The 27,602-nt window shown below is 39.4% G+C and overlaps 2 protein-coding genes and 3 non-coding genes across 6 annotated transcripts in view; all 5 read left to right on the top strand.

Annotated features, from left to right (window-relative positions):
• The first annotated feature begins 1,227 nt into the window (after positions 1 to 1,227).
• plxdc1 (plexin domain containing 1) lies at positions 1,228 to 16,392 on the top strand. The gene is made up of 14 exons (XM_062437951.1): positions 1,228 to 1,362; positions 10,834 to 11,000; positions 11,278 to 11,421; positions 13,961 to 14,030; positions 14,157 to 14,279; positions 14,376 to 14,494; positions 14,581 to 14,680; positions 14,804 to 14,899; positions 15,136 to 15,217; positions 15,299 to 15,359; positions 15,449 to 15,566; positions 15,707 to 15,742; positions 15,817 to 15,974; positions 16,064 to 16,392. Exons 1-14 carry the CDS (start codon positions 1,284 to 1,286, stop codon positions 16,175 to 16,177), a joined length of 1,467 nt encoding a protein of 488 aa, XP_062293935.1. The 5' UTR covers positions 1,228 to 1,283; the 3' UTR covers positions 16,178 to 16,392.
• On the top strand, positions 11,609 to 11,680 carry trnac-gca (transfer RNA cysteine (anticodon GCA)). Its single transcript has one exon. It is a non-coding gene; the product is annotated as a tRNA-Cys (tRNA).
• On the top strand, positions 11,982 to 12,053 carry trnac-gca (transfer RNA cysteine (anticodon GCA)). Its single transcript has one exon. It is a non-coding gene; the product is annotated as a tRNA-Cys (tRNA).
• trnac-gca (transfer RNA cysteine (anticodon GCA)) lies at positions 13,174 to 13,245 on the top strand. The gene has a single exon. It is a non-coding gene; the product is annotated as a tRNA-Cys (tRNA).
• A 740-nt stretch (positions 16,393 to 17,132) lies between the features above and the next one.
• Positions 17,133 to 27,602, top strand: part of lasp1 (LIM and SH3 protein 1) — a 38,239-nt gene continuing 27,769 nt past the window's right edge. The window contains exon 1 of one of the 2 annotated variants that reach the window (XM_062437949.1): positions 17,133 to 17,495. In XM_062437949.1, the coding sequence (XP_062293933.1) occupies positions 17,427 to 17,495 (69 nt within the window). In that variant the 5' untranslated portion in view covers positions 17,133 to 17,426. The remainder of the gene's footprint in view (positions 17,496 to 27,602) is intronic. The other variant, XM_062437950.1, reaches the window with a different exon arrangement.

The following is a 27,602-nucleotide window of genomic DNA, read 5'->3' as shown; positions in this document are numbered from 1 at the left end:
CACTTTCTAAAGCAATCCGAGGAATGTTTTAAATTAGATTTTCTCTGCATCAGGTTATAGGCTATTGAATTATTCAATAATATGTAGACTCAGTGTTTTTTATACTGAGCTATCAACAGATTGAAATTGCGTTAGGCCCTGCTTATTCTAACAGAAATATTTAGAGTGTTAGATTGAAAAAAAAGGTCAATCCTCCTTGGGATAAGTATAGACAAGAGAAAATGTTCCCAATATTATGCCCATAAAGTGGTATATATTGCTTAAAGAAAATAAGTAGGTATGAAGGATGTGATGATTAGATATTCCAACATTTGTTTATGTATTTGTTAAAATCAGCGTAACCTCTCTGTCTGACACTGTCTGCTGTGTTTATGGTCTGGATTACAGGATAGGGTGCTGATGGTCTTTCCAGCTGTGAATCTAATAAACACTTTGGCTGCCATTTTCTCTGCCAAAGATTCTGTATTTGCTCTCAGAGCAGATAGAAATGATGAAAGCGGTGGCTGAGTGAGGTGGGAGAGTCAGCCACAGTGCTTGTAAAGCTCACTTTTTGTCAGTTTTATATGCCATAAAAAACAAGGCTTTTGCATAACAGCTGGAAATAAAAAACTGCAACAAAAATACTCCTCTGCTCCATGTGAGCTACAAAAGGATGTTGTTAGAATACAGACACAATGTTTTGGGGAGCTATAAACAGAGTTGACATGGAATGTGCAATACCATAACTAGCACTGATTTCAGGGCTGGCATTGTTAGTGTCATGATCTCCATGTATAATCTCAGATGTCAAATATTTCACTGCCCTCGCAGCTGGTTTGGACGAAGGGAGGCGCCATACAGCTGTTGTCCAGTCAAACTCCAGTGGATGGTCCTATTTATATTTTTATCATTCACACTGATGGGAAAGAGAAGGTTGGCTGTTATTCAAAGAGGATTACCACATGGGAGTGCCAAACAGAGGGAGCATTATAGATCTAGAAATTGTGAATCTGTGTTATCTAGAAAAACATTGTGTCTCTGATCACCATGGCAACGCACGAACAGTACTGAGGAGGAGAGAAGGGGTGTAGTTAGAAACAGGGTGGTGTATGGAGAGAGCAAGATTCTGAGGTAGGAAGAGCCTGACGGGTGGAAGTGGGATTCAGAGAGAACGGTTTTTGCAAAGAGAAGAAGAAGAAGAAGCAGCTGAAGGAGAAGAAGAATAAGAAGCAGCAGCAGAAGGAGAAGAAGAGGAGAGGACCAGACACAAAGCAGTGTTCTTTTTTTGCCTTTTGCTGCCGAATATGTGTTTCAGCTTGGTGATGCTGCTCCTCTGTCTCTCCCAAACAGAGTTGGCGAGAGTTTGGACTCAACAGCAAAGAGGTGAGTTGTGTGCACTTTCACTCCATCATCTTTGCTAAGTGCCTCCTGTCTGGTCACACAGGTGCAAAAACCTACAAATGAAGCAATTCTGTCTTGCAGCGTATTCATTTAAAAAAAAAAATATTTTGTTGTATTCGTACTTTTAACGAATCTTCTGAAGCCTGTGCCATTAATCTTTGCATGTAAATGTTTTTTGCTGTCACAGTGGTGTACTCAATTTTCCCAAACTTTGAAAAATGGTTAATGGTTTTACTAATTTATTTACATGTCAAATCTGTTTCAATGTTAACTTGCTGTAAACCACAGTGGTTTAGTAGGAATCTTTATGGAGCAGCAGATGGGCATGCCATGCCCTTTTCTTTTTATGCACAAAAGTGAATGACCTACTTTACAATAAAGTGTACAATAAAAATACCCGATTCCACAAGCATGCGACTGAGTCCAAACAACAACCCGCAAACAGGCTGTCTCAGTTTTAAAATTAGATTTGGACTTTGTTTTTCTTCTTGCCTCCCTGCTAGAGTCTGGCACAAACTTTTGGGAGGCTGTTGAGGTGAAGACACGGATTTAGCAGTTGTTATATGTTTCTTGATGCAAATGCAAGTTGAAGTTTGTAATACATCTTTCCCTAAAGTTCACATCCGCTGGTTCACCAGAATCCAGAAATGTAAACCATCTAGTACTCCCACTGAGTTCAGGAGAAATCTGTTGTATGAAGGTTGTGTTGCAAATGCAGGGGGTCAGGCAGTATTGACATCGCTTTCCTTTTCCTAATTTGCTCTTATCTGCCTTGTCACTCAATGTTATATACTGTTCCCTTTTAAAAATATGACTCTGTCCCAAAGAGAGCCATGTACACCATCTGAACCAGACTGTAAAAACACAGACTGCTGAGCTGAAAATGAATTGTGTACCCGGCAATGACCTCAGTGTTTGGCCTCTTGTCTCTTGTCTTACTGAGAAGTTTGCTTAACAAATAACATGAAGCTGATCCAGACATTTTGGAGCAAAGTACATGCTGGAAGAATGAGAGAGAAAGTGAAATGGATTGTTTTGTAAGATTGAAACATAGATAGGATGTTATTGTCTGTGGATCCCAGATCGACTCTTATTTTATATAAAAGTCATGTGCAATTTGACTTTTGATAGCAAAACACATGTTTTAGGAAAATTAATGTGGCAGGAATGAAAACAGTTCTCTGCCAACAGCTGAGAAGCATATCCTTTTATGTTGTATGTTGTAATTTGGAACAGCGTTTGAGTGGGAATTGGTTTTGGCCTGAACTATCTCCTTCATTAATTTCTCTTATCAGACAATGAAAAGCAGCCTCTTCCATGCAGAGATTAAGTTTCACTGTAACAGAAGAGACCTGAGGCAATCAGTGCACCCATGTTTTATTAACAAGACCTGGTCAAAATTGGAATGTCACATGCTGTAATAGTTTTATGAAATATAACTTTGTTACACCCTCTAAATTCTTATAATTTGTATTTGTCATTTTAAGATCCCCAGGGGTGTTTTAGAACATTATTACCATGATAACTGCAGTCAGCAGCTCATTTAATGGCCAGAATATATGAGGAGAAGCAACACCTTATCAGCTTTCACAATATTTAATAACTTAATAGGGATGAGAGTTCACTGAAACACGCCACATCTATACGCCCAAATACAAAGCACTATTTGATATATATTATATATAAGTGGTTTTCTATAGTTTGGCCTTATTATCTGCAATGAAAGCTACTAAAAAACAGGAATCGCACATCTGTAATTCAACCACACTCCATCAAGTCAATGATAGATATTTATGTGGGTGATGTTGAGGAATCCATGCCAACTCCTTCAGCCTCTGCTCAGGAAGGGTGTGTCCTCTCAGTCCGCTGACCGCTCACAGCAGAAAGCAGCTAAATGTCGTGGTTTGGTCATTCCTAAAAGAGCTGGCAGAGGTCAGTTTTCTGACCAAAACATCTGCATTTTCATTGACTGAATTTGAAAGAATGCTTCCTGTTTTATCTTACAAGGTGTTAATCCTTAGTCTCCGTTCTGCTCTCATTGCCTCAAAAGTGTTAAAACTTTTACACCCTGAAATAAACTCGTCATATGGTGAATTTAGCCCAAACCTCATTTGTTTTCTTGACTGAGGGTGGTTTTACCCAGTGATGTTTTTCTCACTTTGACTCACCAACATTCATAGGTTAGCACAGTGAGATCCTTAGGTATTATCTTTGAACCGAGGCACCACCCTGTTGTTTTCCTAAAAGGCATGCAGATGTAAAAAAACAAATCATGCTGACAGAAATCTTTTTGAACCACTTGTGTCAATATGAAGATGAAAAATGATGAAGATGAAGACAAAGTTGACTCATTCACTTAGAAACGGTTTTGCAATCCTTTCCCACTGGATTTTTTCTTTCTTTTTTGTTTTGGTGGGGGGTATTAAATCATCTGCACAGGAATAAATGAAAAAAAATAGGATTGGCGTTATTGTCAATGTGATTTGCATGGACCATACAACATTGTGCAACTGTTACCTTATATGACATCATACCAAAAGTTTTGAAGATTTTACAGATATATTATTGTCTATATAAAAATGCATGCATGCAGTATATTATATTATATTATATTATATTATATTATATTATATTATATTATATTATATTATATTATATATAGAAATACATTTGATCAATTATTTCATAATTTATATGACAAGGGGATTTATAGTGTTATTACTGACTTTTATCAAACCATAATGTATTTCAAGGGCATCCAAAATATTTAGAATGTCAGGTTTTAAGAAAAGATTATCAATTCTTTCACAACTTTTATTGTACTATTTAATAAAATTCCAAGAAATGTTGTAAGATACCCAGCAGTAAGACCAGAGCTCACTCTACGTGCTGTCCAGTCAATAATTCCTATGAGAATGGTTTGGTAGAGGTTTGGGTTTTTTTTTTGTTTTTTTTGTTAGTTTAGCAGTTAGACAATGTAGTCCTAACTTATTGTTTTGGTTATCTGCCACCACTTCATACTCAGCATTTGCACCCCTCCCAGCTTTTATAAACCAGAATCTGCTGCACTGCAGACCTCAAAAACTGCGCACACACCATTTCTTTTCTTACCTCATAGATGCCATAACAGGGCGGATCCAGAGCGAGGCAATCACACATCTAGGTTTAATATGTGAGCTGCCACGAACACATTGACGCACCATTTAATTGAATCAAAGGGTGGAGATAAACACTTATGAACAAGCTCAATAAACTCCCAATGAGGTCAAAGGCATTTGGATTGTCACTTCAGAGACTTTTTAAAATGACGCATTGTAGTCTTCTGTTGAAAACATCATTATTATGACTGAGTAGATGCAGAGTGATATTTAGAGCAGGCCTCACCAGCCGATGTCCCACACAGTCTGAACTCTGGGGGTTTGGCACAGGACGTGAGGGACCAACAGGCCGATTTTACCCTCCCACACCCGGGATAGAAATGCAGGCATTAACATCAACTAACATTTCACTGGCATAAGAGAAGCTGCGCTGGATGCTGGCACCCACAAAAATATGCTTAAAGCATTTTGAAATGTTGCGAAAATTCGATATGTCAGAATTAATATTATGAAATGTGTTTCCTTGTTGATTTTCCAGTTTTTTGTTAAGGCAAATGCTCTGAGCTGACTTGAGGCTCTTTGTTTTTTCTCCTTGCTCCAATCAGTCCAATATGACCTTTTCTGGTGTTGGGAATTCCCCATATTCTGTGTCCCAGTTGAGTCATGGCATTTCTCAAGGGTCAATCTTTGCGGCTGTTACTGTTCTCCATTTATATGTTGCCCTTGGGTCAGGTCATTAATAAGCATAATGCATAGTACTATTGTTATGCTGATGACACCCAGTTATATGTCCCGTTACAATGCAGTAATCATAGAAGCCTAACCCAACTTACAGCTTGCCTTTCAGATATCAATTTCTGGACAAAATTTCCCCAAACTTAACGATGACAAAAAGGAAATTACCTTGTTTGACACACCCAATTCTTTCAGTTAGATAGCCTGCAAGCTTGGAGCCCTAAGATTGTAGGCCATCTGCAAGAAATTTGGATGTTTTATTTGATTCAGGCCTTTGTTTGGATGAACAAGTAAAAAAGGTTGTTTTAATCATGTTTCTTTCAATTTAAGTTAATTTAAAAAATTTGATCCTTCTTATCCTTAGAGGAATTACACAAGGTTGTCCTTGGCTTTATATTTTTTCTCTTTCAGATTTCTGTAATGCCCTCCACACAGGTATTACTCAGGCAAAGAAAATTAGATTATATAAATCCAATTCTGGCCTCCTTTCATCAGCTTCCCGTTCATTTTCATATTGATCCCAACATTTTAATGTTGACCTTCAAGGTTTTACATGATCTTTAAAAATATAGATTATTGTTGTTCTATTGTAATTTATCTTTTTGTGAAGCATTTTGTAATTTTTTTAAGAAAGGGCTGTATACATAATATTTCTGTTTAACAATTAACATTTGCAAAACTGTAATAAAGAAGGATTAATTTCTAGTTCCTGGTTAATTTTCTCATTAACATGGCCAAGTAAAACTGGCAGTAGGAGTGGGAGGTGCTTCGGTATGCAAGACCTGTTTCCTTTTAAGCTTGAAATGGTTTAATTCAAAGCATTTATTTTCATTGTCTCATTCAGGTCTGTCAGATGGAGCACCTGGAAAATAGGCATGGTGCTTTTTATGCCCATTTTTAGACCAATATGTTTACCTTGTGCTATAATGTGGGTTTGGTGGGAGTAGGAGGGATTAGGAGTTAACTTTTTACCATCATTTCTCACACACCAGGAGCTACTAGACTATATACACCCTTCTCCTCTTGTAACTGTAATTATTTCAAACTTATAAAGTTCTGCAAACCTCAGGATCCGGTTTTATTAAAACAATTTTACTGAATGTGCACCCACACTAAATGTATTAATCTTCATTTTTAACCCAGTCTAAATGTTTCATGATGTCAAACATGCACACCCTGGTATAAAACTCTGTCATGGCAGATTTTTTAAGATGTGGACCCATCTCAACCATTTCACAAGCAAATTGTCTCAAAATTAAAAATGACCATCAATGTGCTGCATGGGATTTGGGATGTCATTATAGTTTATTTGACTCAGGTGTGCAAGAAGAGAATTACAGCAAACACTAATGGGTACATCTCAAGTAACTCCAGGTGTTCTTTCTTCTAATGAAGGTGGCAGATGATCAATCTCTCTGCAGCCTGTTACCTGCTTGACAAACACCTGTACATGAATAAAAACCTGCACTCTGTATTTATACTGTGCACTGTGTCCTGCTCAGAGGCACATTGAACATTTTAACTGGCAGATTTGGATTTTTTTTGTCTGATTTTATTGATATTCTGATTATACATTCATTATTTAACAACTCAGAATATGCTTAGGGTGCCTTTTAAACAGCAAAATTATTTATGAGGCTAAATGTTTCAGGGAAATTTGAATAACTCCAAACTTTGAATATCAAACCTGATGCTCAGGATTTTTCAGCCCCACATGTGACTAAATGGAAATGTCAAATTAATCTAAAATATAAATGATTTAAAAAAAAATGTTTTGATAGGCAAACTCTCCTAATTGGGGAAATAACAGATCATAATATAAGTTGACATTACCAAGAATATATGGTTAAATAAATCTGGGATGACATAAAAGCTTTAACTCTGTCCCCACGGAGATTATTTTGTGTGCTTCGCTTTACGAAAAAAAAACAAAAAAAAAAACTTAATTTCACTCAAATCTGCGTTTGACATTTTTCTATACAGAACTATACAATATAGCACAAGGGGAAGAGGCTAACACTAATTGTGTTTCAGTAAACTTTTTATGGACCGATAATACTTTATTTTGAATATATATTACTTTTCTAACTTACTCTGTGCATAAACTGTTAGCTACATGTGCTCTTTAAATTGAGCTATTAAAAAAAAAACCACTCCCATGTGCGATGTTTAATTCCTAGGATAGCAAAGTCACGACTGGCCATACCTTGCCTTTGATTGGCATATCGAATGTTGGTACACTAGCTTTAACCAATCAAATCAGAGAAGGCAACAACGCACTTAGCCAATCAGAGACAGAGTAAGGCGGGTCATGCCTTCGCCATCCTAGGAATTAAAAAAAAAGTGTAACCTTTGCCTGCATGGCTGAACCGACTTTGTAGTAATGCCAAACTTAAAAATGAGGTAAGAACGTGTGTCCACTTGCCTTGTTGACTTAAAATACAGCTAAGGGCCGCTATACTAGCTACGTTAGCATGAGTTAAGGAGCAATCAAACACGTTAACACACACACAAAGACAGAAGATTAACAACTTTACATCAAAATGGGTAAAAATGTGTTTGAGCTTAGGCTTCCTAACCGGGCCACTGACAGATCCGATAGAGTCACCCATGCTCAGTTAATCTGCTCAGTTGAGAATAGCCCCGACATGAAGACACCGGAGCAGCAGAGATGCTCTCTTGGTGGCAGCCGAGCTGTCCACGGTGTTCACGGTGTTTCTGACGGGACACTGAACCTGACGGAGTGATTCCCTGGACTTTTTTTTCTCCAGTAGCTCGGAAACGTTTCCCCAACGACGCTTCAATCTCCTGTAGTTCACTGAAAGCCAGAGAGAAAGAAAACAGCAAACTTTAAGTACAGGAGGACAGCCTGACCTAGGGTTAGATCAAACACCCCGCCGAAGAAATGACCGTTTACGGGGGTTTATATATGATGCGTGACGTCATCTGATATGTACCGTAATCTTCCGAAAAGAAGCTGCAACGATCACCGTAATGTCCTAAAGAGACAACCAACAAAAATCCTACAAATAAATCTTAAATCACCTATACGCTTATATATCATTTTTCTTATGTGGGTGTAGGTATGTTTACGTGTGCATGTGCCTGTGATTATATATATATATATATATATATATGAGTATGTGAGTGCATGGGTTTGTATACATTATTTTTGGTGTATTCAAATTCAATTCAAATTCAAAATTCAAAATTCAAAATTACTTTATTTATCCCAGAGGGGAAATTCAATTAGTCTGTTAGCTCTTCTGTAAATTATTGAAGAATTAGACAGCCTGATGGCTGTAGAAGCGAAGGATCTTTCAAATCTCTCTGTCCTGCAACGGAGAGAGAGGAGCCGTCCACTGCTGTTTTTTTGGTCCATAAAGGTGTTGTGTATTTCAAGATGGCCTCGAACATCTTGACAGTGCATCTCTCCACCACCTCCTCCAGTGTGTCCAACCTGGCTCCAATCACAGAGCACCTCTATAGGTTTATGAGTGTGCATGTAGCCTACATATGACTATATACAGCGTGTCCATAAAGTCTCTTTACAATTTAACAAATGAATAGACAAATCTGTGGAAAATGTAATCATTTAATACACCTCTATAGGGGCACCAGTAGTTGCACGAAGCACATCAAGCAGGTACTCGATTTCTTGCCATGTTCGCTGTAGCATAGCCTCATCAATGGCAATGGCATCAGTGATCTTTTGCTTCAGGTCGTTGATGTCTCGTATCTTTATTTGATATACGATACACAAATGCAATGTCATTAAAAACTTTGATAACCACTGAGTACATAGAACAAATCTGATTAACATATCTCATCAATTGCTTTTGTAATGAATTTTTAGGTAAAGAGTCTTTGTGGACACCCTGTATATAATTTTCTTTTTTTTCTTTCTTTCTTCTTATTTTGTTCATTCGTTTTATTGTTGGCCTTGTCCGGGGCGGTTGGGCGGTGTTGACTTCTTGTTGTTGTTCATTGTTCCGTAACCTGAAAAATATTACAAATAAAGTGCTTAAAAAATAAATAATAAAATACAGTCACCGGCCACATTGTCGAAAAGGTGATAAGTTTACTGTTTTATTACTGAGGTCATACTAAGTGGTGGTGGCATACTGGTGTGCATTATATTGACTGGTCTTCCTAATATTTTTCCCCTCTCATTCAACATAATGCATTATAGTACATCACCATCACCCAGTATGACCTCAATAATAAACATAAAGTAGAATTATCACCTTACTGACAATTTCAACATAAACTGAAAATGTATAGGCTTTATAAAAGTGGAACTTATAGCAGAGCTGTTATATTGAGTTGAACTAGATTGCACAGGTGTACCTAATAAAGAGGTCAGTGAGTGTATATTTGTAATAGATTGTTGTCACACACAAAAAACATAGTTTTAGCCACACACAAATCGTACATTTGTATATGTTTATATCACCCAATTGTGAAAATATAGGAAGTATGACTGAAAAACAATCTTTATTTTTAACAAATGTGTACACTTTTTAAAGCTGTGCTCTAAAAGCTAATTTGTTTTTCTGAAACACAGAAAGGTATATTTATTTTGTGGGAGCCAAAATATTTCTGAAATTTACCAAAATTGCTGTCATTTGTCAATTACATAGTCTTCGAGTTTGTTAAGAAAAGACCAAGGAATGTAAAAACATTGCTTACATCTCATTTTGATTTACTGCATGGTATGTTTGCCTAAAACAACAAGGAAAACATTTAATAATATTAATTATCCAGGAATCTATTTTATTTAAACTGACTTAGAGTGGTTCCACAGATGAAACTTTTGTCAGACCGTCCCACAAAAAAATCCTCACAAGGTTTCTAGGTAAACATTGTCAGTGTTTTCTGCATCATCAGCAGCAATTACTTTTGGGAACACGCTCTGTGCGGCTTTAAAATCTACAGCTGTGTCCATGACTGAGGTTGGCTGATTCCTGCAGGTTCACATCCAAATCTTAGTATAAATGTACCAGCAGTCATCCATTATTCACACTCCATAGAAAATCATAGTAGGGTGCTAAAATAAACTACCTGCATCAACTAGAACCCTCGGTGTGGCTTTGAATCCGAGAATCTGTTATGCTTTGAATATGTGGCTTGAATAAAAGACAAGTCATCAATTAAAACACCCAAAAACTTTAAAACAAAACCTACCTACCCCAGTTTGCTTACAAATACATGGTTTACATTGTTTGGATTTTACATTCCCTTTGGGCACTAGTAAATATGTATTTGGTTTGTTTTTGTCTTCATTCAACAATGGTTTAAACTGACAAGGCTCAGATTGACAATTTCAAAAGCAAATTGTAATTCCTCATTTGGCTGAGTGATTAAGCTCTGAGCCACAACTGTAAACATCATTCTTAAGAGTATGAATAAATCTGGCATCTGAAATGTTTGCCTACATTGTGTGGCACTACAGGGTTGTTTTTTTTTATATTGAAATGGGAAAGTAGGAATAAATGGATTTAGAATTAGTAATACATGAATCTAAGTAGTTATGCATCACACCCCATAATGGCTGCTTTGTATTTTTAAAATGATGACCAGCACAACGTACTAAACCCATATGCATCATTTTGAACAGACAATTGGTACAGTGTGATCTCACAGCAGCATGAAAGGTCAACTACAGATGACAGCCATGCTCACAGAACCCGGAGGTCATCTTCAGGCCATGCCAGGATAGGCGGAGCAGTCCTGGGTGGAGAGCTAATCATTGACACCCTGCCAGATAACAAGACACGCGTAGTGGTGAGTGCTGAACCGCAGTGTTTCATATGACTGTAATGGTTTGTGGCAGTGATTATGTTTTTGGCTTTTAACATGTTTGATTTGTTTTAGTTGGAGTTAAACACTGCCCTCTTTTGGGAAGTAAAATGTATTCGTTTCCACTCTCTTGGAGAAGCATATGATAACATGTGATTTAACTGTGTTCACAGTGAATTCTTGATGCCTGTATATGACACGCTCTGTGAATACAGTCACGTCATTACATGCACTGATCTTCTGTGTTTTTTCTGTCTGGAAGGAGGATTCCCGCAAGTATTACACATGGCGTAGCTTTGGCCCTGAAGACCACCGCACACAGGAACTATGGGTAGACATGAGTGACATCCGACATGGCCAAGTCAGAGTCCATGTCATTCTGTCAAATACATACCAACAGGCTGTGGTGAGTCTCATACACACACAAGCAAATGCATTCACCTTCCTACTATCATTACAAGTTATCCATAAAAAATAAAATGTATATTGTTTTTTTCTACCAGGACATGAATAAGTAGTTTGATTAGTTGTGATCAGAGACTCAGCTTCCTTGTCTGTGTCAAGATATTAGCAGTGATAAAGATGTCCTTATTGGGGGTATAGCTCAGTGTTAGAGCATTTGACTGCAGATCAAGAGGTCCCCAGTTCAACTCTGGGTGCCCCCTACTTCTAAAAATGCCCCATCTGCAGTGTACTAACAGTACTGCATTTAAAGGCTTCTTGTGTGAAGTAGTTTAAGAAAGTACAATAATACTCAAATTGCAAGGTTTGTGTTGTTTTAAGTCCATCTTTCCTTTGTCCTTGGTCAAACACCAAAGTGCTAAATTGCAATACTGCAATACATGTACACAACCTGTCTCTGACCCTTCACCTCTCAAAGGAGGGATGCCTACATTTTAAATGCATATTTTTGTGATACACATTTTATGCAGCCTATTAATAAGAATCAATGCTTAGCTGAAAATAGGGGGTATAGCTCAGTGGTAGAGCATTTGACTGCAGATCAAGAGGTCCCCAGTTCAACTCTGGGTGCCCCCTAAATAGATGTCTTTATAGTGTTTCACCATAATGTGAATTTCTCCAGATACACCAGTATGCCCACATGCTGTTTTGGAAATTGTATCATTCATTTATATGACACCAGATCAAGAGGTGTCCAGTTAGAATCTGGGTGCCCCTTTTGAGCAAGCATGCTAATACCCTACTATTTTAGTTGTCTTTCATGCATGTCCTTGGTGAGATACAGTGCTTAAGTGCCACACTGCACTGCAGGATTTATAAGTACACAGACAGATATAGATGATTTATTCATCAAAGGGAAGAAGCCTGAAATTGTATCCTTCACATTTTAACTGAGATTAAGCCTGAGTGGAATTCAATCTGAAACATGCAGTCACACTGCCAGGGGAGCAGAGGGATGGGGAAATATTGGTACATGCCAATAGTCACAGGCCTGCCAGAGGCTGTCAGCACCTGGCCAGTCTGGACCTCTATTTTCCAACACCTGGCACCTGTATAATAAATTTGGCTCCCTTTAATCCAGACAGAATTGGTGGTTTAGACACAGGGAAGAAAAAGTCCTGTACAATGAAAAAGCTACTGAGGCACAACACTGATAGGTAAAAGTCAAGATCTTCCAAGTGGAAATTGGAGTGCCTCAGCATTGTAACAACATCCAATCCAGGTTACATTGTTGGAGAAACAGCAGAACTTTGTTGAATTTTTCAGTGCTTACATCAGGTTATAAGTGGATGAAGCAAAGAAGAAAAATGTGCATGAGATAGGTGTCCATAGTATATTATGATACTCAAGCTGGACTCATGGGTAATCATCTTTATCAATGGTTACAGCACAGTAATTTGCATTACTGATCTTGATAGTGATAACATATTTATATTAAATGACTCACTGTGGTGTTGTGGATTTCAGTTATTTAGCAGATTATCTGTTTTGGAAAGTTCAAACCTGCTCATCACAGCCAAGTTGTGTCTATGCTTTAACTTGATCATTGCAAAAGAGTTACATCAGACTGTGTGTGGGGGAAAAAATGTTTATCAAACACAGGGTGCCTGCTTAAGTAGAAGCAGAATTTGCTAGTGACCATAAATGTATATCTCTGAACAAACAATAGTGATAGGCCAACCACAACAATTGTCCAGGGGGTATAGCTCAGTGGTAGAGCATTTGACTGCAGATCAAGAGGTCCCCGGTTCAAATCCGAGTGCCCCCTTCTTTAGTGTACAAAGTTTAACATCCATTTAGTGTAATAGACTGCGTTAGCTTAGTGGATTTATAGGTCTAGTGCTCAGCCTCACAACAATAAGTGTTTACAGACTGCTTAAAGTCTGTAAATATGGATGATAAAGTTAGTAAGTGTGCAAGAAATGTTGCTAATAGCATGTCATGTGTTAATAAAACAATGAAGAGCTTCTCCCAGACATGTTATTCAACCTCAAAGCAATGCCTCCTCCTCCTCCTCCTTTAGTAGCTGATTAGGATGCTTAGCACTGCAGGACAGCAACTCAAAATGCAACCTCAAAACAGGAGGCTGCAATCTGGTGTATTGTGGCTTTCATACTTCCATACAGCATCAGTGAAACAGTATTTTATTTATTTTTTGTTAAAAAATCTTTATTTGTCGTTAACTTTAAGAGCACAAACTATAAAAATAAACATGTAAGGGAAAACTATTCATAGAAATATCCAGGGGGGAAAACCTGGGAGGTTTATCAAAAAGATCCACTGTAGTGAAATACATCCTCTACACATAGAACATGAAACAGTTTTAACATATGGAGTTTAAGAGGCAGTGCAGATCCATGAAATCCAAGAATACCAAAGTTTTACTAAACATTTTGGACATTTCTTGACAAACCTTTTGAAGTATATATTTCAAAAATGCTGTGTATTAAAATATCTCTTTCTTCTATTTTCTCTCTTTGCAGAGGGTTGCCCTGTCATTTGACTTTCCCTTTTATGGACATTACTTGAGGCAGATTACCATAGCAACAGGAGGTACATTTCATTTTGATTTTATAACAGATGTTCAAGTGACCTTTCCTTTCATATGTTTGGAGCGGACAAGTCTTCCTGCAATATAACTTATAAGTCTTGCATATTTGTCCATCTGGCCATTTTCAGGGTTTATCTTCACAGGGGATATTATTCACCGTATGCTGACCGCAACACAGTACATCGCCCCTCTAATGGCTAATTTTGACCCCAGCTACTCCAAAGAATCCACGGTGCAATACCTTGATAATGGTAAAAGTACCCCCTGATTTTTTTTTTTTACATGTTACTGATCCTTACATTGTCTGGTGTTTTATTTGATTCCTGCATGGCATCAACTGTCTTCAGGTGAGGTGTTTGTGGTCCAGTGGGAGCGAGTCAGACTCTTAGGTAGAGAGTCAGAAGGAGCCTTTACCTTTCAGACAGCGCTTTACAAAACAGGGGCCATCACGTTCAGCTACCGAGATGTGAGACACACCTTTCTCAACTCTGTCCACATAGTTTTCATTGTCATCGCATTATCCAGAACACAATCTTTTTGTCTGTTTACCAGATACCGTTGTCATTAGATGTGATCAGTTCAGCTGAGCATCCGATGAAGGTGGGTTTGTCTGACGCCTTCATGGTCACCTCACCCTCTTCTCAATCACAAGGTTAGCAACAATGTTAATGCCTGTTCTCTTATACGGAGTATGACCATCCGAAGACATAATCTGTCTTCAGTAAGTCTCATAAAAACCTTCAGGTATTTAACCCTGTGATATCTCTTAATCCAGATGCCCAACAGCGGACGATTTACGAATATCACAGGGCAGAGATAAACACCACAAAGATAACCAACTACTCTGCTGTTGAGTTCACTCCACTGCCTAGTAAGTGATCTATTTCCATGTTAAATAAGTGGAAATATATTTCCAGTGGAAATATATTTAAAAGATGTGTTTTTGCATTAACTGACACTCAAACTCCAAAATACTTCAGTATTTTCATGCTTGACTCTCTGTCTCTCTCTCTCTCTCTCTCTCTCTCTCTCTCTCTCTCTCTCTCTCTCTCTCTCTCTCTCTCTCTCTCTCTCTCTTTCTCTCTGTCTCTCTCTCTCTCTCTTCAGCCTGCCTGCAACATGAGAGCTGTGAGCTCTGCCTCTCATCAAACCAAACTTCTGGCTGTAGTTGGTGCAATGTACTCCAAAGGTTAGGTAGTTCAATACCTTGCTGGCCTCAATGTTAATAAAATGGAGATTAAACCCCTATGTATACACTTTTGTGTTTTAGGTGTTCAGATGGCATGGACAGACACAGACAGGAATGGTTGGACTATGCCTGTTCAGAAGAGGTACTGCTGGATGTCAAGAATAAATACCTGTTGCTTTGTTATTAAAGATGTGGAATAATCTTGAGTGTATCCATTTATTAAATGGACAGAGCAAAGATGCAACCTGTGACGATTACTCCATGGGTGACAGCACCATCGACTCCTCTATCACACCAGAGATCGAGGATGTGACCTCTTTGACTCCACAGAATGGGTGTGAAACTGATGGTAAGGCGTTGCCATTTTCTGTGTCTGAGCAATGTACAGTCAATAAAAGACATGTAAGAAACTCTGCAGTGTATCATCATAATATAGATGTTGCTGTTTTTTTCTAAAGTATGAATGCTGTGCTTTTTCTCTACCTTCAGATTACACCAAACATCATATATTCAACACTGGCAGTGGTGAGTTAATACTTGTATGAGTCATTATGGTAAAGCTTTATGAAGACATTTTTAACCATGTGTCTTCCATACAGATGTGAAGACAGATTCTACAACCAAGACTGAAGGGTTAGCTAACACGGGAGTGATAGCGGGTGTAGCAGCTGCTCTGGTGTTACTCTTAGCTCTGATAGTAGTAGCCCTTTACATCAACTACCATCCCACTGCTGCATCGCCACTTTACCTCAACCAGGTGAGCACACAATATGTCCTACGTTGACCCCAACTGTTGATGTTTGCCCACATCAAACATTTTTTTCCTTTTGCTTGATTGTATTTCAGCGACGCAAGCACTACTGGCCCTCCTTTAAGTTTCAGAAGCAACAACCTGGTTACACAGAAGTAGAGGGTGAAGGCCACGAGAAGGACAGCATTGTTGAAGCGGGGCCATGTTGAAACAGGAACGGAAACGTGGATAAGCAAGATATTTGCATTGGACTGAATTCTTCAAACATTAATTTACATTTCCCAAAGCAGTTTAACTTCAACATTCAGTTTTGTTTTTCAAGCAGTTCATCATTCCATAATGGGACAGTGTTGCGGCAGTTTTGGTATATTATAGCTGAATGTTATATGATGTTAAATGATTTCATTTGAAATTGCTATCTCTGTTAAAATAGCTGGACAACTTAAGAAAAATACATCAACTATGCTGTTTTAATTCAAACAAATAAAGATCTTGGTATGCTTCAGTTTCCTTTGATTGTGAAATTGTTTGTTTTAAGTCACATCCTTGGTTTTGCAACACTGCAGCGTTGTATGCTGTTTCCGATCCGTACTCCTGCTTGAAAGCCTTATGTTTTTGATGTGTTATGTCAGGAGAGAACTTAATTTACATGACAGTAGTGCACAAACTCACAAAATGTTGCAGCCACATCAGAGGAACTCTATGTATATATGCACGCACTACAACTCTTTCGTCAGCAGGTGTCGCCATAACCAAATATATCACACGGACATCCAAGTAGGACATGCAGTGAACGTGGCAGATGTGTAAAAATGTGATTTGAGATCACTCGTGTGGCAAAGCCCCTCAAAAAAAACCCACAAAAATAGAGATGATCGCATGAGGTTGACATGCAATCACAGGTGGCGCAAGGACACATGTATTGGACGTGCATACTGGGGTCGAGCTGGATTCATAGAGATTGTGTCGCTTGATGCTTGAACTTTTACGCACACAAATACTGCAGCCTTGGATGAAATCTGCACAATGCACGAATGTTCTAGTTCCTCTTCTTGAAAATAATAGTCAAAAAAAAGGACGGAACCTCCTGCTACTGCCTCTTCCCTTTCAGCACGGGAGCGCGCACTCGGAGGGAGGAAGAGAGAGAGAGAGAGGAAGAGAGAGAGAGAGCGAGAGAGGGGGCGGGGGCGCGCTTTCCGTGTCTGGTTAGTGGACTGACAGCCAGCTGTGCGGCTACAACGACAACAACAACCTCCTGGATTTTTTTGTTTTGTCGCTACTGAACAACTAGATTAGTGTTGGTCTGCTACCGAGCATAATCGCACATTATTATAGCCAGTTTTTATTTTTTAAAGTTGACTCCTCCTCGACCAGGAACACACACACACACACAGCTCTAATAACCAGTATCATCGGCGGGTTTCTGTGCTGACTAGCCTTGAAGAGCATTCCTCCAACATGAATCCGTTGTGTAGCAGATGTAATCTAGTCGTTTACCCCACGGAAAAAGTGAATTGTCTGGACAAGGTAAGACCGTGAGAAAATGCTCTCGCTTCTTATACTCCTCCAAATTATCTTTTTAAAAGCATTCCCCGTTTTGTTGCACCCCGACTGCACTTCTTTTAGCTCTCTTAAAATCACACCTTACACCGTTTTTTTGTGAATGAATTGAGCACAGACCGACAGGACAGGTATTTGGCTATAGCTAAGGCGAAGCTAGCAGCTAGCGTAATGTCTGCAAAGGCGATGGCACAGCTAAACGCGCTGGAAACTACATTAACCTGAGTCGTGTAGATGCAATGATTATCTCACTAGAGACAGGGTTTATATTATTTAAAAATAAATATGTATAATGGTTTTAGGCTACGATATTGATCAACCTTAAATGAGCGCTTCTTAGTGCTTCCGACAGCCCAGCCTGGTTTGGGCCTGGCTGACACCACTGATTTGAAGAAAACTGACTAATAACGTCGAAATCTTACTCTGAGATAAATGGGTTCACCTTTACAATTTCATATAAATTATATAATAAGTCATGGTTGCTCATTTATTTAAAAAAAAAAGCAGGGATAGTGCAGCTTTTCGTGTTCACTATCCAGGGCAGCGTGGACTGACTGTGTCTTTTTGGGCATGTCTGTGCCCAATTCAAAGGCTAATCCAAGTCAGGGATGGTTGATTTTCAATCAGAAGCAGTTGCCTAATCTCAGCCAAAGTGGTAATCTCATCAATTGTACCCATTGTGACTGTACCGAGATCACTGACTCACATGGGAGTAACAAGTATGAGTTAAAAGTGATATAAAACACATCTTAACTTTTTAGATGATGGGAGGGGATCATGTGTTGATTTCTGCTTTTATTGAACGCTCCTGCAGTCAGCTAGACTGTAACTTCCCAATATGTGACCTTACAAGATACAGCCTAAGTTAACACACTCAACTTCAGAGGTGGGTGGGGTCTGCTTAGTTAGCATGTGAATATGTTTGTATATTGTTACCAAAGCAGGAGCTTGGGGCAAGTAGATAATTTGTCTAATGCACATCTGAATGGCTATTGAAAATCAATCCCTGTCGAGACATGCTTATCTGTAGGGGGTTGACAGACGAGAAAGGTGGAGAAGAGTCCACAAAGCAAATTATCTGAAGTAGCATCAGCACTTGATTGGATGCATTATTGCCCTGCTGCACGGATGGTGTTCTTGAATGCACCGTGACTAATGTTTTCCCTGAAGTACTCCAGACAGGAATTGATTTCAGTCAAGATCCTCGTCTTCAAACTCACGCTATCAAGCAGTCCCTACAATAAAAAAAATGAATGAATAAATACAAGTCATGTTAGGCGGTTGGTATTGATGGGAACCAAAATTGCCACAAGTACAGCCCGAATGTGCTGTGGAATCTGGCCCGAAGCAGAGTGCATTCCAGCAAACAGACACTCCCATAAAAACGTGCTCTGTCAGAGGCCTGCTGCGCTGTCTGCCTGCTCTGAACCGAGCACAGGAGAGAGGAGCCTGCCGTCTGTCTTTGCTGCCATTCCGCATCAGCGCTCGCCCCTTCAGACATGCCAAAACAACCTCCCCTTTTCCTTCTCAGTGGCACACACATAAAGTCCTCCTCGTTTGTTTAAAGCAGCAGAGGCCACATTTTGCTTGGGGAGGGGGGGTTGGGTGGGTTTTTCTAATTGTCTGTGCTGCTAGGCTAGCCCAGGTAGAGGCAAGGGAGTCTAGGGCTCAGCCACCGCTGCGTTGGTCCTCTCAGCCGCAGATGAATACTTTCTACCTGACAGTCTTCTTAGTCTATAATAGCCTTTCTGTGGAGAGGCTGAGCCACAGAGGCTTGTTTGTCTGTCAGCTGCATTCCAGTATAGCAGGGCTGGGCCCAGCAGAGGGAGCGGGGCAGCCGAGCACATGTAAAGACAGGAAGTCAGTTTTGGTTGGTGAGGCTTTTTTTCTTTTTCTTTTTTTTTGGGGTGACGTTTTGCCTACTTCTTTCCAGCACCTAGAATGCTCTCTGATAGCATTGTGCTTTGTTAAGAGCTGCATATTTATTTATTAGCTCAGTATGCGGCTTGCATCTGTCAAATCAGCTTTCTGTGACTTGAGTTAAAGACAGCTGCTGAACTGGAGCCAATAAAAACTTGTAACAAGGATGTGATACAGCATTTGAATGCACTCCTGCTTAATGTGTCTTACCAGTAAAACAGGTCAGCACTCGCATAACAAACAGTTGTTTGTAAGGGTGAAATAATTTGTTTAGATTTGCGTGTCAGTTTTAGATTAATGCCCATTTTCAGCACGGGGGAAGTGTGCATTTCAAGTTAAATTTAGTGATCTGTGCTCACCTCTCTGTACTTTACTATCTCTACGTGCTGTCTGCAGCTTGTTTCTACCTGCAGGAGAAGGGGGTACGATCCTCCTACATCACTTTATGAGACTTATTAATTTTTAACTGTGACATATGTGCCATTAAACTCGAGATTAGGTGGTATAACCAGCCCACTGGGTAGTAAATCAGTGACTATTTCAGTGAACATAGTATTTCAAATGTCTATAAATAACATGAGAGGCTGATAGCTCATCTGTTAGTAAGTAAAGTTGAAGCACAAACATTTCATGTTTCATTTCATTCTCTTGAATATGTGTTTTCGCTCGTGGACGCTTTAGCAGTGTCAAAACATTTTGATTAGTGTTATATATATATCTGTTTATATATATACACATGTTTTTTTGTCCGGAAACAGGAACCGTTTGCTTGTGTCAGACATAGGTTTTATGCAACAAAGGATCTCCCAACATGGCGCCAAGTTTCATAGATAAGTCGCAGCCTGACTCAAAACACAACTGTTGGTGAAGAAGAAGGAGAAAAAAAAGAAAAAGCGTTGGATAAAAGCCAGTTTAGAGGTTATTTTCTTTTATATCAGCAAGGGAAAACTTTCACAGTGCAGACAGATAGGAAATAGCACTGCATTTGAAGTGATGTTCATGTCTTTACTTTGGAAACCTTGAAGTTATACTCACAGAATATATAATCAATTGCAGGGAGGCATTTGACCACATATTCACAAAGTTTGTACACATGTTGAAAGATTGGTTGTGGAGACTTAGTCGGGAAGGTAGAAAAGGCATTAGAGCTGCAATGATGAGACGATTAATCGATTAATTGATCACCAGAAAAAGAATCAGTAACTATTTTGGTATATTAACAGTGGTTTTAGTCATTTTTAAGGAAAAATGCTAAATATTAGCTGGTTTCAACCTATTAATGTGAAGATATGAAGCGCTTTTTGTGACATATATGATAGTAAACTCATTATTTTTGGACTCTAAAACAAATATAACAGCATTTTTCTATGTTTTCTGACATTTTATAGATAATATGATTAATTGATAATGAAAATAATTGTTTGTCGCGGCCCTAAAAGAGATTGTATTGTGTACTGGGATTGGAAACTACTCCAATTTTAAAAAAAATGCATAAAATCAATAATGTTATGCAGCAAACGGTATATTTACAACATCACTAATGCATTGGATTTAGGATTAAATGACACGAAACCATACATACATGCATAAAGAATCGAAGAACAATTTCAATGAGTTTTACAAAATAACCTTTTTTGCAGACCTCTTTAAGAAAAATCTCTTTATAGGTGTCTTCAAAACCTTTTCTCTAGATTCTCAGGATATAAAGCACAAAAAGCAGCTGCACTTCTAGGTTCACATGATCTCAAATGTTCAGACACAGATGGAATTAGCCAAAGTGTGTGTGATGTAATCTGATTTCATAGACAATTTGCCTCACACACTGAGATATCTGACATATATTTTTTTCTGTACTCGCTAGCTTACACAGTTACAGCAGAGTTGTGTCCATTTAAAAAAAAAAAAAAAAAAAAAGTATCATACACAACAAATTGGTTTCTGTATTGTTCGGTGCAGGATTTTCAGTGTTCAGATGTGAATCTTATTTGTATTACTTCTTCTCAATCCCAGGAAATTGCCAGGGAGGAAGAAGGGGGTTAAAGGTCAGAAGAATACAGTGCTCAAGTTGTGTAACACTACTGTACAGTGCAGTCGTTACTGTATGAAAGAGCTTAGCCTGATTCATGCCACCCCATACAGTCATGTGAAAAGAAATCCAAAAAATTGGTTTATAGGAAAAAAGTTGTTTAAACAAATTTGTTTAATCAGAGCTGCTCATGCTTTAACCTGTATCCTACATGTACTCACTAAATGTTTCAGTCTTAGGCAAATATTGTACTTCAGCCACTGCTAACTAGTGCTTGTATCAGCTATTTAAATGGGCGGGATTCGCCTGCGTTTCCTGTCTGATGATCTAGTGTGAACGCTTTTTCCTCTCACCCCCAGTTATATAGGAATTTGTCTACCGCCTTGCCTATATTTAGACGGCTTATTCTGAGGGCTGATTCATGTGGTCCAAAATGCCAAAAGAGGTGAGGAATAATGTCCAGGCCACCGCCGGTCCACCTCCCTCCCTTTTGCTGACTCACAGTCTCACACTCACACACACTCACACAAACACACATATTACAAGTCAGAATCACCTGAGTTAAGAGTTCAGGTACTTCTCCTTTTGTAAATTTAGTCAGAAAAGGGAACTAGTACACATATTCTCTGTTTGCTTTCCCAATCTATTACAGCTGTATTTCCACCTCTTGTTCCACCATATAGAAACTAAAAATAATAGAAATACAAACAGTTTTAACCACTGACAGTCATACAACACTTCCTTTATTGACGATTTGTAATGACAAAGCAGAAAAAGCATTTCATCTAAACATCGCTCATCGCTTGTTATTTTTTATTTTTTATTTTTTTAATGACTCGTTGCTAGGGTGGCAGGATGTGTATGTTGTTACTAAGTGCACATCACAGTCTGAAGTGGTTTTGGGAACTGTGTTAAGTGCATACTCCATCATAGTATGTCAGCTCAAATCACTGTCTGCCTGCTTGCCGGCAACAAAGCCTCTGGCTCGGGTAGAAATGAATGGCATCAGGTAGGCAAATAATTAACCAGTGTGCTTTAATGAGTTGGTTTCCTCTTTTAGTACCAGCCAGATGTGGGTACTTTGTCTTTAGGCATGTGCTATCGTACGCAAGAATAATCTTCACACTCACACAGCCTCAGACTAAGCTGCTGTAATGGCCCACTGTGTGTGTGTGTGTGTGTGTTTTGTTTTACTGAGCCACTATTGGATTAAAATAAACACGATTCAACAACATCTGCAACATCTTTCAGAGTCTGTTTAAAAGTATAAAACAAAGTGTCTAAAGTAGATTAAAGTTCAGTTAATTGCCACTGATTTGACCAAGCGTTATGAAACATTTCATCAGGGTCCAGAGGGGATGTCCTTCAGTGTTATAATCCCTCTGATGCTGAATTAGATGATTACCAGATGACTGGACCATGCAAATCCGTTTAACGCCATGTTTTTCGCCCCTCTAAAGTAAAAATGATATGGTCAGAAGTTCTCATCGTACCAGTATAGAAAAGAAAACAAGTCCTGGTATACTCTGCTGGGAAATGACTCTGCTATACACGGTGGTTGGTAGGTGACCCACCAATGTTTCCGACCAGTGTTTCTATTTTAATCATATGATGGTTTGGTTAATGTGCACCTGTGTTTAGTGGTAAGAGTGTTCTACCTTTTTAGATGACACATTAAGGATATGAGAAAACACAAACTTCTGTCATTCATCTGAATGTGGCCAGTGTGTTGACGTATCGGTACTCCGATAAAACAACGCACATCCGGCCAAAAAGTAGAATCTGTCCTTATTTTGCTGCAACGCAACGTGACATAATCCTGCAAGACGCTGCAATGGCCAATCACATACATGATTGGCCATTGCCCTACCCAAGTAGTATCGACACGTCTCCTGTCAAATGATACCTGCAGTCGATACTTTTTGCACCCAGATCTAGAAAATATGACTATTTGTATGGACTTACTCACAGCCAATCAACGCAAGCATTCTTTGATTTAATGCAACATGTGACTGTCTGAAAGTCTTAATAATAATTTGAACACTTTCGAAGTGCATTTGTGTAAAGATCAAATCATTTAGATGTGGAGGAGTGGTGGCTTCCATTCACATGATGGATATCGAATGAAGTACTCAATTGGTATCAGTATCGCTTTAAGCATACTTTGATTGGTACTGGTATCAAATTTTTTTAAACGATACCCAGTCCTTCTATTGGCGTGACATAAGATAAAATAGTTGCCACTGTGGTAACTTTCCAGAGTTGAGAAATCCAGTCTAAGAGTATTACAGACAGTTAATAATAGTTAAGCAGTGTTTAGGTGGCGGGTAAAGCCTTTAAATGCATTATCATGCTACTTCAACTGGACTTCCTGGATCTTATTTCTTTCTCCCACTGCTATCTTAAACAACACACATCCCCATCAGCATATCCCCCTGTGCTCTTTTAATGCAGGGCTGTTTTCTGCCTAAACGCAGTGGTTGGCACAACAGGCCTCCAGCATTTTAATTCCTTTTAGTCGGGATCTTAATTGTCTTCAATCAGTCAGAGCACGCTCACGGTCAGACTCTCACTTAACCGTCCCTGTGTGTCTGATGTGTGTTCACATTACAGTCAATGGTGCATACATGGTGTCTGGATTTAGGCCTCCCATCTAGCTGGGGTTTTTTGTCCGGGCCAATTTGCACTTGGTTCTCACCGAGAGGAAGCTGTGAGGCTGACTGAGCATTTTTACTTGTGAGTGGAGCCTCTGATCTCTTGCTGACACACATACATCATTCACTGAGACATATAACCTACATACAGGACTACACACATGTACAAACACACATGTAATGTCCACACACATATAGACACACATGCCCTTGAGCCTTGACGCTGAGAGACAGTGGTGTCCTTTTTTTTTCTTTCTTCTTTTATTTTTTTATTTTTTATGGGTGTTTTATTTCTAGGGCTCCGTCTCTGCAGTGTCCTCATTTTCCAGCTGACTGCCAGATCATGCCTTGGTACCCAACAGCCATGTTTTCATGGAGCTGGGCTAGGCTAAATGCTGGAATACCTCCCTAACAACACATTTGGGATATTTATGTTACCCCCCCCCCCCCCCCCCCCCCCCCCCGTCTGTGTTTGTCCCTTCCTCCGTCAGCTCGTGCCTCAGTTCAGATGAGATGGGTGGCGGTTAATGTCCGACATTAGAGCGCATTTCAAATGTGTCCCAAGTGACCACTTGTGATTATATTTCACCTCCCTGCACACATTTGATTTTATCTGTGGGCAACGGTCCTCAGCAGTGGTTGCAGTTTCAACCACAATTGGAGAAACCCATTGCTGTGAAATACATGCTAAACTAAAGGAGTGCATTCAGCAGGGTCCAGATCTCAGTCAGGTGTGGCTGGAGGCAGTTATAGTTTCGGTTTTCTTTAAAATGCACAGAGTAGCTTAATGGTTGTATATCTGAGCATCCTCCTGAGTCCACCTGTATAAACTTAAACGGGTAACAAAATAGGTCCAAACTTCTCAATTTGAACATTATTTATATATAATATTTTGTTGTAACACCACACAAAATAAAACCTTCCCTTTTCCCTCAAAAACAAAGAAGAGTTGAATCTCATTTAATTGTCCCTCCTGGCCAAGATGGTGTTGAAGCTAACAAAAAAAAAGGGATTTAATTAATCTTTTATTGTGCTTAACTTTAGTGGATAACATATCTGGGATGGAAGTAATCTGTTGATTCTCTGGTTTAAAATGAGACCCAACTGTTCTATGAATGAAGTTTTTGGGCCACAACAAAGACCAAATTGTGGCCTGCAGAAGATTTTTTTTTAGCCTGGACGATTGACGGAAATGTCTTTTTTTTTTTTTTGCTGCAGTTGTTCATCATTACTTGTTTTGTGGCCCATCACATTGTCATAAAATAGGTTTTTCAACACTTGTGAATCACTGCAACCACAATTGATGTTTGACCAGACATAAATGTGCACAGAAAAGGGTTCGGCAGATGGGTTTAGTAGTATGTGCGATTAGCTGCGGACAGATACACAGCCAAGTACATAATAAACACGTCATAAAAGTGGAAGTTCAGCCGGTAGTCTTGTAATGTGAATGGGATTTTAAGCTTTAAACATCACACTATACTGCAAGTGTGGACACATGCAGCCATGACCACCTCCAGTGTATTTTAGCAGCTGTATTGTCATCTGTTGGCTTTTGATGTTCAATTAAGAGGCAGAAGCCCCAAGATTAAACCTAAATTCTCAAATTGAGCATCATGACATTACGCTAGAAAATATGTACAACTAAACACTAAATTATATTATATTGACATTTAAATGGACTAAATTATGTCTGACTACTTAAATCTACTGAGATCAGAGGGGGTGTACTCTGATATCAATGTAGTATCTTGCATGTATTAAAGTCAGATTATGGATAAAGGCATTCACAGAGCTGACTTCAGTGTGCACTGCTACATCCAGCAAAACCACGCCTGTCCGAGTGAAATGCCAAGTCTTTTAGGGAGTCCCGTTGGGAGGGAGATGCGGGTTGTCCTGCTGGAATGTGAGTTAACAGGTTGGGCGAGGCTCAGGAATAGTTTGCTAAACAGTCGAGCTGAGCACGGTTGTTTTCTGGACTAAACCCAAGGTCAATATTTGTTCAGGAAAACAACAGAAGTGTCAAAGTCCACGCTCAGCTGATATGCTCTCCTTTTACTCTTCAGCATTTGAAATTTGCATTACACAGTGATAGATTATCCCTGGTTTACCATTATCACAGAGCTGGGAGTCACTCATGGGAAGTGAGAAGGGGACAACAATAGCAGAGGCTGCCACAAACTCTATGGCAGCCACCACAGCTGCAAATCAGCTGAAGCTAGAGGAAATGAGATCCGCCTGCACTATGCTGTTGTTTGTAAAGGGATTGCCATTGCAGCACAAGTCCGAACAATGACATGACTACTGCTGTGTGTCCATCTGAGATCTCTCTCAGGTCTTGATTGGCTTGTAGTTTGGATAAGGAGTTTGAATTTAAGGGCCGGGCTTCTTTATTCTGAGCTCAGGCCCAGTTTCCATTTTGAGCTTCCTCTGTAGAACATTACAGGCCCACAGCTACAAACATCATGTCAAACACAGACACATATGTTTGTCTGCTGTCAGCACATAAGCACCCTGGGTGGTCCATTACATCCAGTCAGTACAGACAAGACCTTTCTTAAAAACCAGCCTGAAGCCATATTTTGGATCATTCAATAATAGAAAGAAGGATGCCTGAAGTGAATCACTCATTGTGCCATCTTATTCGTCATGTTTCCATACATAGCACCGCCGTGATTGGTATTTACAAAAACCTCAACATCCTGATGATTTATTGCCAGCTGTGTGTCAGTGCTGAAACACATGCTTCATTATCAAACTGTATCAACACACACACACACACAGAGAAATTGTCCCTGATAAGACAGCAGGGAGTCAAACTTGCACATGTTTGTGAAAGTAAAGCAGAGAAAGTGATGGTGTACTTTTTTAGTTGTGTTAAAATCATCTTCACTGTGCTGTTTGTTTGGAAGATTAGTTTTGTGTGTGTGTGTGTGTGTGGGGGGGGCAATTGGTGTATGAATTGATAAAGAGTGGAAAAAAGAATGAGACGGGGTGACAGAGCACCCTGAGGCCATGTTAATAAGGACTCCCTCTTTATTTCCCTCTCTTTCTCTTTCTCTCTCTGCGTATCTTTGCACTCCTCCCTCCCTTCCCTTGACGATAGCAGGAGCAGCCAGATCATTGCTTCACTCTGTGGCGTTTTCTCTCTCTATCTTTCTTGCCCACCCCTCCCCTGCTTTAGCTTTCCAGCTCCTTCTTTCATGTTTCCTCCCTCCTTCTAGTTTTCTCCAATCCTCCCTCCCTCCCTCCCTCAATCCCTCTTTGAACCCTCAGGCTGCAGATCAGGCCAGTGCCAGGAGAGAAAAGGAAAGGAAAGGAAAGGAGAGCGAGAGGGTGGTGGTGGGTAGGAGAAAGAAAGGGTGGTGAGGAAGATAGAGGCAGAGCAGAGATGAATGGACGGACGGAAAGGGAGTCAAAATGAAAATATGAAATAATCATAATAATAAACTTTATTTTTATTGCACTTTTCTC

The sequence above is a fragment of the Scomber scombrus genome, chromosome 18, assembly GCF_963691925.1.
Source record: "Scomber scombrus chromosome 18, fScoSco1.1, whole genome shotgun sequence".
Taxonomy (NCBI): Eukaryota; Metazoa; Chordata; class Actinopteri; order Scombriformes; family Scombridae; genus Scomber; species Scomber scombrus.
The sequence above is the reverse complement of the archived record's forward strand: the minus strand, read 5'-3'. Positions and strand labels throughout refer to the sequence as shown.